At 36.7% G+C, this 12590-nt stretch overlaps 1 protein-coding gene across 2 annotated transcripts in view; it reads left to right on the forward strand.

Annotated features, from left to right (window-relative positions):
• The window catches only part of SPATA6 (spermatogenesis associated 6), a 148149-nt gene that overhangs the window by 63350 nt on the left and 72209 nt on the right, over positions 1 to 12590 (forward strand). For both annotated transcript variants that reach the window (XM_004371765.2, XM_023727098.1), the window contains exons 6-7: positions 6528 to 6608; positions 11594 to 11887. In XM_004371765.2, the coding sequence (XP_004371822.1) occupies positions 6528 to 6608; positions 11594 to 11887 (375 nt within the window). The remainder of the gene's footprint in view (positions 1 to 6527; positions 6609 to 11593; positions 11888 to 12590) is intronic.

Here is a 12590-nt window from a genome sequence, read left to right on the forward strand (position 1 = left end):
TTGTAGGGTTAATGTTTCTATTATGGCCCTTTCTTCTTTTTGGATGTGTGCATTTATTGCTATAAATTGACCTCTGAATATTGCTTTTGCTGTGTCCTAAAAGTTTTGGTAGGATATGATTTCATTCTCATTTGATTCTATGAATTTCTTTATTCCATCCTTAATTTCTTCTGTGACCCAGTAGTTTTTGAGCAATGTGTTGTTTAGTTGCCATGTGTTTGATTTTTTTTCCTTGCTTTTTCTGTTGTTGATTTTTACTTTTATGGCTTTATGGTCAGAAAAGATGGTTTGTAATATTTCCATGCTTTGGATTTTGTTAAGGCTTGCTTTATCACCTAATATGTGGTCTATTCTGGAGAATGTTCCATGTGCGTTGGAAAGGAAAATATACTTGGCTGCTGTTGGATGGAGTGTTCGGTATATATCTGTAAGGTCAAGTTGGTTGATTGTAGCATTTAGCTCTTCCATGCCCTTGTTGAGCTTCTTTCTGAATGTTCTGTCCTTCACCAAAAGTGGTGTGTTGAAGTCTTCTACTACTATTGTGGAGCTATCTATGTCTCTTTTCAGTGCTATTAGAGTTTGTTTTATCTATTTTGGAGCGCTGTCGTTGGGTGCGTAAATATTTGTTAGAGTTATGTCCTCCTGGTGTATTGATGTTTTAATCATTATATAATGTCCTTCCTTATCCTTTGTGGTGGATTTTACTTTAAAGCCTATTTTGTTAGAGATTAATATTGCTACTCCTGCTCTTTTTTGAGTGTTGTTTGCTTGATATATTTTTATCCATCCTTTGAGTTTTAGTTTGTTTGTGTTTTGAAGTCTAAGGTGTGCCTCTTGTAGGCAGCATATAGACAGATCGTGTTTTTTTATCCAGTCTGCCACTCTCTGTCTTTTTACTGGTGCATTTAATCCATTTACATTTAGCGTAATTATTGATAGGTATGAGTTTAGTGGTGTCATTTTGATGTCTTTTGTTGTGTTGTTCCCAGTTTCTTTATTCCCCTTAATTTTCTGTACTGAGTCATTTTTCTTTATGTATTTTCTGTTCATCCTTTTCATTGTTGTTGATTTTGTGTTTGCGGAGTCTTTATATTTTTCTTATTTTTTATTTTGATGTGTAGAATTGTTAGTTTCCTTTGTGGTTACCTTAATATTTACCCCAATTTTTCTAAGTTTATACCAGTCTTATTTCTTTATATCGCCTTGACTTTCTCTCTATATGCAAAATCTATGTCTATATTTTTTAAGTCCTTGTTTTTTGTTTTAATGTTGTCATCTTTTACATATTGACATCTGTTTCCCTATTTTCAGTGTTTTAGCTTTGATTCATTTTTTGTGACTTCCCTACCTGGGTTGATATCTGGTTGCTCTTCCTGTGTTCTAGTCTTGGGTTGTTATCTGATGTTATTGATTTTGTAACCGGAGGACTCCCGTTATTGATTTTCTAAACGGAGGACTCCCTTTAGTATTTCTTGTAATTTTGATTTGGGTTTTTCAGATTCCCTAAACTTCTGTTTATCTGGAAATGCCCTAATTTCACTATCATATTTGAGAGACAGTTTTGCTGGATATATAATTCTTGGCTGGCAATTTTTTTTCCTTCAAGGCTTGATATATGTCATCCCATTTCCTTCTTGCCTGTATGGTTTCTGTTGAGTAGTCTGAGCTTATTTTTATCGACTCTCCTCTGTTGATGACTTTTCTTTTATCCCTGGCTGCTCTTAAAATTCTGTCTTTATCTTTAGTTTTGGCAAGTTTGATTATAATATGTCTTGGTGACTTTCTTTTGGGATCTGTCGTATGTGGGGTTGTATGAGCATCTGGGATAGATATCTTGTCATCTTTCACGATATCAGGAAAGTTTTCTGCCAACAAATCTTCAACAATTCTCTCTGTATTTTCTGTTATCCGCGCCCCCCACTCCCCCGTTCTGGTACTCCAGTCACTCGTAAGTTGTTCCTCTTGATATAGTCCCACATAATTCTTACAGTTTCTTCATTTGTTTATTTCTTTTATCTGATTTTTCCTCAAATAAGTTGGTTTTAAGTGCTTTATCTTCAGTCTCACTAATTCTGACTTCCATTGTCTCAGTTCTGCTCCTATGACTTTCTATTGAATTGTCTAATTCTGAAATTTTGTTGTTAATCTTCTGGATTTCTGATTACTGTCTCTGTGGATTCTTGCAGCCTGTTAAATTTGTCATTATGCTCTTCTCTAATATTTTTAATTTCCTTTATTTCGTGTTCTGCGTTTTGTTTTATTTCCTTCCTAATTTCTTGAAGAGTTCTGTATATTAATTTTGTACTCTGCCTCCGTTAATTCCAAGAAATTTGCCTCCTCTGGAAGATTTCTTGATTCTTTATTTTGGGAGCTTGCTGAAGCCATCATGGACTGCCTCTTTATGTGATTTGATATTGACTATTGTCTCTGAGCCATCAGTAAGTTATTATATTTATTTGTTTTATGTTCGCTTACTGTGTTCTAGCTTCTTGTGTTGTTTTGATACGCCCAAATAGGCTGCTCGTGTGAGCTAGTTTAATTATTGGCACCATTGAAGCTCTAATGTCCTGTCACTAGGTGGTTAGATCTGTTACTAGGTATGTGAGCTCAGGAGTCTGCCCATTCCTGTATGGATTCAGCTCAGGTACCCAAGTAGCCACCAAGTGTGTGGTGCAGGCTATCACCTACAGTCCTATACACGTTTGGGTGACTGGTGTAGGCACAGGCATCTGGCTGCAGCAGGGGGACACGCTCAGAGCAAGATAGGAGGCTGACTGCTGCCCCCGAGTGTCCAGGAGGAAGACCTGTCCCTGTTCCATAGAGCACGTAGGTAGGTGAGTTTTGCAACCAGTCTGTGAGCACCCAGTGCTGTTGGCTGTAAAGACTAAAGGGCATCTCTTATTCTTGGGCCCCTATTGCAGGTGACTAGGTGGCGTGGGTGGATCCACTAGTCCTCAGGCCCCTGATTTGGATAGGTGTAGACCCTGCTTAGTGGGCAGAGCAGTGTCAAATGTCATCAACCTGCCACTTCACAGCTGAAATAGTTGAAGCCAGACTTCAGGTTTTACCGCGATAATGAGGGCCTACGCCATTGAAATGGGCCCACACAAGTCCATGCAGTGGGAAAGCTATTCAAAGTCTGTGGATCCCTTATGCCTGTGCCTAGGCTAAGGAGCTGTGCCTACCTTGGGTTCCTGGCTTAGGGGAGCCAACAGTTTATTTTTTCCTGTTTGTTAATTTGTTCACTCTCCAAGGCCGGGAGAATGGCTCAGGGCACTTAACGGATCCTACTTCCGTCCCATGGGACTCAGCAGTTGCTGAAGCCAGTCTGGGACCCAGTGCATAGAAGGGAGCAGGGAGGTAAATGGGAGAGAGGTTTTTCCTTATCGGGGGTGTTTTTGATCTGTGCAGTAGGCCGGACACAAGTACTTATATTTTGCTGATTGAGGGCTGCTTCTCACTGGTTCTGGGTGGCCGAGTAGACTTTGCCGCTGAGTCTCTCCTGGTGTGGAAAACGTGCCTCTGGAGCACTGCTGTTTGCCTGCCTCAACACTTACCCATGAGCTCATCAGGCCTGAAGGGCTCAGGCTCTCACCAGGTCAGGTGTGGCAACTCCTTGCTGCTTCCGAACTGTCTCTCCCTTCTACTGCCACTCAGTCTGGTTCTTCAACTTTGCCTTTCATGTTCAAGGCTCCTGGATTGTCATATATAATCGATTCACCTGTTTTTTTGGGTCTTTGTTGTAAGAGGCTCCACCAGAAGCATCTGACTACCCTGCCATCTTGGCCCTGCCTCCCATTTTCTGTTTTTTTGATTACTTCCAGTAGTGTCGAAATAAGATAGTATCTCACTGTAGTTTTGATTTTCATTTCTCTAATGGCTGGTGATTGCAAGCATTTCCTCATGTGTCTGTTAGGTACCTGAATGTCTTCTTTGGTGAAGTGCCTATTCATATCCTTTGCCCTTTTTAAAACTGGATTATTTGTCTTTTTGTTGTTGAGTTGTTGAAGTATTCTATAGATTTTAGAGATTAGACCGTTGTCAGATGTGCCATAGCCAAAAAATTTTCCGCTGTCTTTAGATTCTCTTTTGACTCTTTTGGTGAAGTCTGTTGATGAGCATAAGTGTTTAATTTTTAGGGGCTCTCAGTTATCCAGCTTATCTTCTGGTGTTTCTGCATTGTTAGTTATGATTTGCATTGTTTTTATGCCATGTGTTAGAGCGCTTTGTGTTGTTCCTATTTTTTTCTTCCATAATCTTTGTTGTTTCAGATTTTATATTTAGGTCTTTGATCCATTTTGAGTTAGTTTTTGTGCATGGTGTGAGCTGTGGGGTCCTGTTTCATTTTTTTTCAGATAGACATCCTGTTTTGCCAGCACCGTTTGTTAAAATGTCTGTCTTTTTCCCATTTAATGGCCTTTGATCCTTTGTCAAAGATTAGCTGACCATAGGTGGATGGATTTACATCTGGGTTCTCAATTCTGTTCCATTGGTCATATGTCTGTCATTGTACCAGTACCAGGCTGTTTTGACGATGGTGGCTGTATAGTAGGTTCTGAGTTCAGGTAGTGTGAGGCTTCCCACCTTGTTCTTTTTCTTCAATAATGCTTTACTTATCTGGGACCTCTTTTCTTTCCATATAAAGTTGATGATTGGTTTTTCCATCTCATTAAAGAATGTGTTGGTATTTGGATTGGGATTATATTATATTTGTAGATGGTTTGGGGTAGAATTCACATTTTCACAATGTCAAGTTTTCCAATCCATGATCATGGTATGTAGTTCTCTTTTGGTTTCTTGCAATAGTGTTTGTAGTTTTTTTTTGTATAGATAGATGTTTTACATCCCTGGTTAGAGCTATTCCTACATATTTTATCTTTTTAGTGTCTATTATAAATGGTATTGTTTTCCTGATTTCCTTTTCAAAATTCTCTTTGTTGGTGTATCGGAATCCAACTGATTTTTTAATGTTTATCTTTTATCTTGCTACTCTGCTGAATTTTTCTATTAGTTCCAGTAGTTTTCCTGTGGAATATTTGGGGTTCTCTATGTATAGGATCATATTATCTGCAATAAGGGAGAGTTTTGCTTTTTCCTTACCAATTTGAATGCCCTTTACTTCTTTTTCTTGCCTTATTGCTCTAAGTAGGACTTACAGTACAGTGTTAGATAGGAGTGGTGATAAAGGGCATCATGTCTTGTTCCCATTCTCAGGGAGAGTGCTTTCAGCTTCTCTCCATTGAGAATGATGTTAGCTGTTGGTTTTATTTAGATGCCCTTTATTATGGTGAGGAATTTCCCTTCTGTTCCTATTTTATTGAGAGTTTGTATCAGGAATGGGTGTTGGACTTTATCGAATGCCTTTTGTTTGTCAATTGAGATGATCTTGTGATTCTTTTCTTTTGTTGTATTTATGTGGTGGATTACATTGATTCATTTTCATTGGTAATTTTTAGGCTGCTTCGCAAGTTTACTTTTTTCTGCAGCATGTTTGATGTTTTAAACTTGTAGGTCAAATGCTGGGTTTGTAGAGGCCAATTGTAGGCACTTTGCTGAATTTCTGGCTTCCACTATATTAAAGCTGTACAGGGAACAGATGATAACCTTTAGTGTTTTGATGAATGCAGAACTTGTGTGCTTCCAAATATTTTCCCAGGTACTTTGTGACTGTCCCTTTGAACTTCACCATTTGTTTCCAACCAAAAACCAAACTAGGTGCCATTGAGTTGATTCAGATCATGGCAATTCCATGTGTACTAGAGTAGAATTGTGCTCCGTAGGGTTTTCAATGGCTGATTTTTTGGAAGTAATCTGCCAGTACTTTCTTCCGCTGTGCCTGTGGGTGGACTTGTACCTCTAATCTTTTGTTTAGCAGCTGAATATATTAACCATTTGCACCACCCAGGAACTCCCCATTTGTCTCCACTTATCTAAAAATAGTCTTCAAGCTAGTGACTGGAATACTGCTAGAAGTAGAAACTTAATTCATTCATAGAGCTGAATGTAGGCTACATTAGGGAAAAAATTTTGGAAGAATTCATGAGCATTTATCTCTTCTTTTCAGGAACTAATACCAAGAAACTGTGATTTTTTTTTTTTTTTTTTTTTAAAACATGAGGAGACTATCCAAAGTATTTTTTAATTTTATAGTTACATATGTCTTAAGTTGTAAAAGGAAAAAGAACTGAAATCCATTATGTATGTTCATATTTTTTGGCTATAATATTATATGATAGGTTAAAAATCTTTAAAAAATTTTGATAGGGAAATACTTGAAAATGAAAAAACCCTCTTAATAAAATAATAATTAAAGTAATACAATCATTTGTAACTGAATCCTCAGTAATAAAACTCTTGCTAATATTTAGCATTACTATATTGCCTTTATCTTTAATAAGAAGGTAAAACTAACAAATGAAGCAGTTGAACCTTGACAGATGTTTATTATGTTAGTTCATATTTTCATCACTAATAATTATCTCTTTTTAAATAGAAATGTCTAATCATGTCCTCTTTTCCCCCCTCAGGGAATTGCTCCAAAGATGGAATTTTCTACAACCTCAGTGATTACTGAGTGTCTCATAAGTTCAAGGAAGTGCCGCACTCAGGTTGAAATCACTTATTTAAAGTATTTAATTGTTTAATTTATTTTTTTGTTTATAACCATTTGGTAAGCATTATCCTTCTGTTTTGGAGGTAGGTCTTTTCACTTTTTTGTTAATCTTTAGTTTAAGTGAAGCAATTATGATAGGTATTTAACAGTTTGTTTGCATATTTATAAATGTGAGAGTGAGAAGCTTGGTACATGATATTATGTTTCTTACTTCATGCCCTTTTTTAAAATGACACTACTTAGCCTTTTGTTACTTTCGTTTCTGTCTCTTTTTAATTAACTAGATTTTTTAGAATAGTTTTAAGTTGACAGGAAAATTAAGCAGAAAGTAGAGACAGCTCTCATAAACCTTCTCTCTCCCATACAAAACAAAACAAACCTGTTGGTGTTGATTCCAACTCGTGTTTCAGAGTAGAACTCCGCCCATAGAATTTTCAGTGGCTGTAATCTTATGGAAGTAGATCGACAGGCCTTTTTTTCCCAGGTACAGCTGGGTGAATTCAAACTGCCAACCTTTTGGTTAGTAGCCAAGTGCAAACCGTTTGCACCACCCAGGGTGCCTGTACCCCTGTATAGTTTCCCTTATTAACATTTTGCTTTAATGTGGTACATTTGTTAAAACTGGTGAATGGATATTGATGCGTTGTATTGATATATTAACTGAAGTCCATAGTTTATATTAGGGCTCACTCTTCGTATTGTATAGTACTTTTTGTTTTGACAAATGTATAATTCGATGTATCCACCATTATGGTATTATACAAAATATTTTTACTGCCCTAAAAATCTTTTGTGCTCCACCTATTCATCTCCCCACATGCTTCTCTGGCAACCACTGATCTTTTTACTGTCTCTATAGTTTTGCCTTTTCCAGAATGTCATATAGTTGAAATCATACAGTATGTAGCCTTTTCAGACTGCTTTCACTTAGCAATATACATTTAAGCTTCCTCCATGCCTCTTTGTAGCTCATTTATTTTTATTGCTGAATGATATTCCATTGTATGGATATACCACATTTTGTTTATCCATTCATCTACTGAAGGATATCTTGATTGCTTCCAAATTTTGGCACTTATTAATAAAGCTGTTATAAACGTTCATGTACAGGTTTCTGTGTAGACATGAGTTTTCAGTTCATTTACGTGAACACCAAGTGGCATGATTGCTAGATTGTATGATAAGACTGTGTTTAGCTTTGTAAGGAACTATGCCCTTCCCTTCCCTTCCCTTCTTTAATGCAGAGAAATCAGGTTGCCTGAAAGATATTGGGATGAAAGAAGTCCCACAGAAAACTAGATTGGAGGCTTATATGAATTGTATAGAAGTTAACATTTACCGCAAAAAATGTTTGTTGTGTGCCATTGAGTCGATTCTGACTTGTAGCGAACCTATAGGACAAAGTAGTACTGCCCCATAGGATTTTCTAGGCCGTAATCTTTACAGGAGCAGATCTCCAGGTCTTTTCTCCCACAGAGTCTCTAGTGTGTTGGAACTGCTAACCTTTCAGTTAGCAGCCTAGCACTTAACCATTGCGCCACCAGGACTCCTTGCAGAAAGTTTAAGGGATATATTTTTAGCACATGTGACCAGAGTTTCTACTAGATTGGGATAATGGTATTTAGTTAAGTGTGGTTTCTTGAGTGTCCCTAGTTCCTAAAGGGATTGGTGCTCAGTTTGGTAGCCATACAGGTGCTGTCAGATCAAGGGAAGCTTAGAAGTGCCTACCTAAGTACCTTCTGTGTTGGTGAAAACTGCCTGTAGTAAACTGGTGTATCTGGATGTAATATGCCATTCTGGTTTAACTTCTGACTGAGTCACCAGGGTCGTCTTGCTACCTTGTCCACAGGTTATATAATAATAATGTCTAGGCCTCACTCGTGTATTTGCACTGTGCCCAGGTAATAATGATCTCTTTGTGATGAAGAGTCAGTAATGTATAAGACCCAGAGGGCCCAAACATGGCAAGCCTGGGCTTATCATGGGAGGAGTGGAATGTTAATTTACTGCATTATCCATTTTAGAGTGAGGTTGCTGAGGTTGATAACTAACTTAAGCTGACAAAGGTAAAATATAGTTACAGAATTTATTGAAGGGATGATTCTTATTTTGTTTAGCAAGATATTTGATATTTCAGAATCAAGCTGTAGTTTTTTCTTTTAAATGCAGGCTGAAACTGTTATTAGAGAACTAACAACCTATAATGTGCAAATGAAGAGACACCATTATCGACTTGTTTTTGAGACATGCATTATGCTCTGTGTAAATTGTTAGAAATGTTTTGCCTGTACTCCTGCAACAGTACTCTCCACATTGGGATATGCCCTTTTAATGGATGGGTAGAGAAGTCCTTTTCTGCTTTTTTAACTTTTTTCCTGAAGGATAGCATACATTCCAATGTACTGTTTGTTGGAAGACCAAAAAAACCAAACCTGTTGCCATTGAGTCAGTTCCGACTTACAGTCCGACTCATGGCAACCTTATAGGACAAAGTAGAACTGCCCCATAGGGTTTCCATGGAGCAGCTGGTGGATTTAAACTGCCGACCTTTTGGTTAGCAGCTGAGCTCTTCACCAGTATGGCACCAGAGCTCTGCCCTTTCTAAATGTAAAGCTTTCACCCCGTTAGTAGTTTCCTCTCTGTGTTTTTGGCAAGATGACTCCGTTTCTTATTTTAACTTGATGTTTCAGTGTTTGCCATTTGATCTTTATTGAACAGAGAGTAAGAGAACAGACTTTGGTGTCAGACGGTGGTTAAGAGAATATGCTTTCGAATTAGATAGATCTGAATTCTAATTCTGTCCCTGCTACTTAAAATGTGACCTTGGGCAAGGTATTTAACCTCTTAGCCTCAGTTTCTTTATCTGTGTAATAGATATAATAGTTGTTATTACCTCATAAGACTGTTGTAAAGATTAAATGAGAGAATATATACAAAGTGCCTGGCACATAATATATAATTGATGAATTCTACAGCTTTTTTATAAGGAGGATATCAAGTTGAGGAAGTTTTGTTTGCTTTAATGAAGATAATTTAGGGAGGGAAGAAGATAATTGAAATATAAGGTGGAAAACATCATCTGCTGGCACACCAGAGTATACACTTTTACATTACATTTCCCAGTGTTCACAGTCCTTGACCTTGTTTGAGAAGGAGATACATTTACTTCTTTTCCTAGTGAATATTAGAGTTTAAGTTTCTAATGACTCTAAAGCAGCATTTTCACGTTCACATTTAAGAATAAAACAAATTTTGATTTTTAAGAGAGGAGTGAGTATAATCAATTTAATAAAATTATTTATGTTTGCAAATATTTAAGATGGTATTTATTTCTTTCAGCATTTTAGTATTTGATGTTTTATCACCAATTGATGGACTGAAAAATTAAGCCTGTTATTGTGATTTTCTGAAATAAAAGTAGTTTACTTTTCTACTCAGTTATTCTTTTCACATACTGTAAAATAGAATTTATTATTAAATAGATAAATATCAGTAGTCACTTATTAACATATGTTTGTTAAGCTGCTGTATCAGGTAATTTATGCTGTGTAACAAACCCTGGAAAATCTTAGTGACTTAAAACAATAGCTGTTTCTCACAGTTCTGTGGATTGGCTGGGTGGCTTTTTTGGTCTGTATTGGCAATGCTGGGACTGAATGACCTAGGATGGCGTCACTCACATGTCTGGCAGTTAGCAGGCTTCTTGGTCTGGGAGCAACCTTTCGTTTTGGCAATTAGCTTGATTTCAGCTGGGGAGATGGCCACGAGGCTTTCATCATCTAGCAGGCTAATTTGGGCTCATTCATATGGAGGCAGAAAGTTTTCCAGAAGTAAGAGAAAACATGCAGTTTGAAAGTCTCTATGTTTGTCACATAGGTTATCATCCTGTTGGTTGGAACATGCCACATGGTTGATAAGCCTAGAGTAATTGTAAGAGGTGAAACTAGCCTAGGTGTAGCTATAGGAAGGGTAATTATAGCAGCCATTTTGTAAACTGTGTCCATTTTAATAGGGCATTACAATTAAATTGAGTAGGGTTCAGTAGCATGCATTTGTAGTAGATAGTACACAGTTTATGACTTCCTTTAGTAGTATCCAGCACTCAGAAACTGTAATGGGAAAAGAAGATGGGGTTCGTTAAGTATAGTGGTATACTCACAGGAGGAACTTTACAACACTGCTGAAATGAATGATTATGAGTTCACCTGAGTATGGTGGTAAGCTATATTAAAAGTGTATAAAAGACTAGGGAAAACAGGTCTAGGGTCTGAGGAGGTGAGGAAAGTAGGTAATAGATTCAGTAAAAGAAAAGAAGTATATTGTGGAAAGGAGACTGTGATCAGCTAGAAATTTTTAGAGTATGAGGTGAAGTGGATCTACATAATGATAAAATATAAGATTAAGTAGAAAAAGATAATTAAAACTGAGAAACAGGAGCTGTGAGTCCAGGTTCTTGGAAAGATTCATTGTTTTTTGAATGTTTTAGTTAACCTGAAAGATGCTTTGTAGTGCTGACATTCCTTGCTTTTATGAGTCAGTGTGATGTCACAGAGATGAATGAAATGGGATAAGGTGGAAAGGAAAACTGTGAGCTATTTGTTGAAGTCATTGAACAAGGTGGGAGGTGGTCCAGGGTCATATCAAGAACTGAAAAAGAAAGATAATGAAATAATCTGATGCTGCTGGTCTGTATGAAACTCATGGACTTATTTTTCCAATTAGGAAAATACCTTTACTCTCATGTTCGTTTCCTTTTTAAAAATATTTGACTCTTCTATTTCACATTTGTATTTTATTTACTTAGAACCGATACCCTTAGCAAACTGGGAGGAGGGAAGGGTCTGGGAAAGTAGAGAGGGAGGTAGGATTGATGGTTTTTTTCAAGTGATTAAAGTTAGAAGTACATTAAAAAATTCTCAACCTCTAAGATTTAAAAAAAATGTCTTCTGCCCAAGTTAATTTATGTTTTTTTGTGTTCAGGATAAATTTATTTACCACTCGGCTCCAGTTGAAAAATCACACGGCAGATTGCAAGGCAGAACATCAAGATCACAAAAGAAAAAATCCAAGTCACCTGAGAGAAGTAAATATTGCATAAATGCAAAAAACTACGAGCAGCCTACAATTTCATCAAAATCACATTCTCCATCTCCCTACACAAAAAGACGCATGTGTGAGCTATCTGAAGACACCAGGCGGCGGCTGGCCCATTTAAATCTGGGACCCTATGAATTCAAAAAAGAAACAGATAAACCTCCATTTGTGATTAGACATGTATGTGTTCCCTTAAACATTTCCATTTGAAACTGATCAAATTTGTCCTTCCACCATAATATTATTCTGAAACTTCTTTCAATTTCTAGCTTATATTAATAATTTTCTTTCCTAAGTTGTCTGTTAGCCTAGCAATCTAAAATGGAAAGTTAACTTACAAGAAAAGAATTCTTTTCTGAGTCTTTAAACCCGAATAGAGATCAAACTCCATTATGAATACCATGTTTAAATCCTCTAAGTACCCATTTCCTTTCTTCTTATATAGTGGACAGTGTAATAACTCTACAAATTGAACTTGGATGTAATTGACATTAGTACTAAAATGGCAGAGTAGGATTTTAAAAGAAGACCAAGTATTCTTTATGAAAAGGAAGACCCCCACCCCAAGCCTTTTAGAAAATTACAATGGAAAGTAAGTTTCCTTTGAAATTATGCCCTTGTGAGTAAGCTTTGTATAATGGATCTTTGAAGTAAATCATTATTTTGATAGAGAAGGGAAGCCTATTAAAAAAAAAAGTTGAAGAGTTAACTTAAAGGTAGCATAATTCTAATCTTTCTATACAGAAACCTTCTTTTGATATTAAGTTTAGATCTTGTGTCCATGATAGTCAAATAGACTTTGGCTAAATTTAAGGGTCCATAATCAAGATATTTAATAAAGGACTTTCTCAGAATCTTCATAGTTTTTATAAAGTGTTTTTTT

This window comes from Trichechus manatus, unplaced genomic scaffold, assembly GCF_000243295.1.
Source record: "Trichechus manatus latirostris isolate Lorelei unplaced genomic scaffold, TriManLat1.0 scaffold00015, whole genome shotgun sequence".
In the NCBI taxonomy this organism is placed as follows: Eukaryota; Metazoa; Chordata; class Mammalia; order Sirenia; family Trichechidae; genus Trichechus; species Trichechus manatus.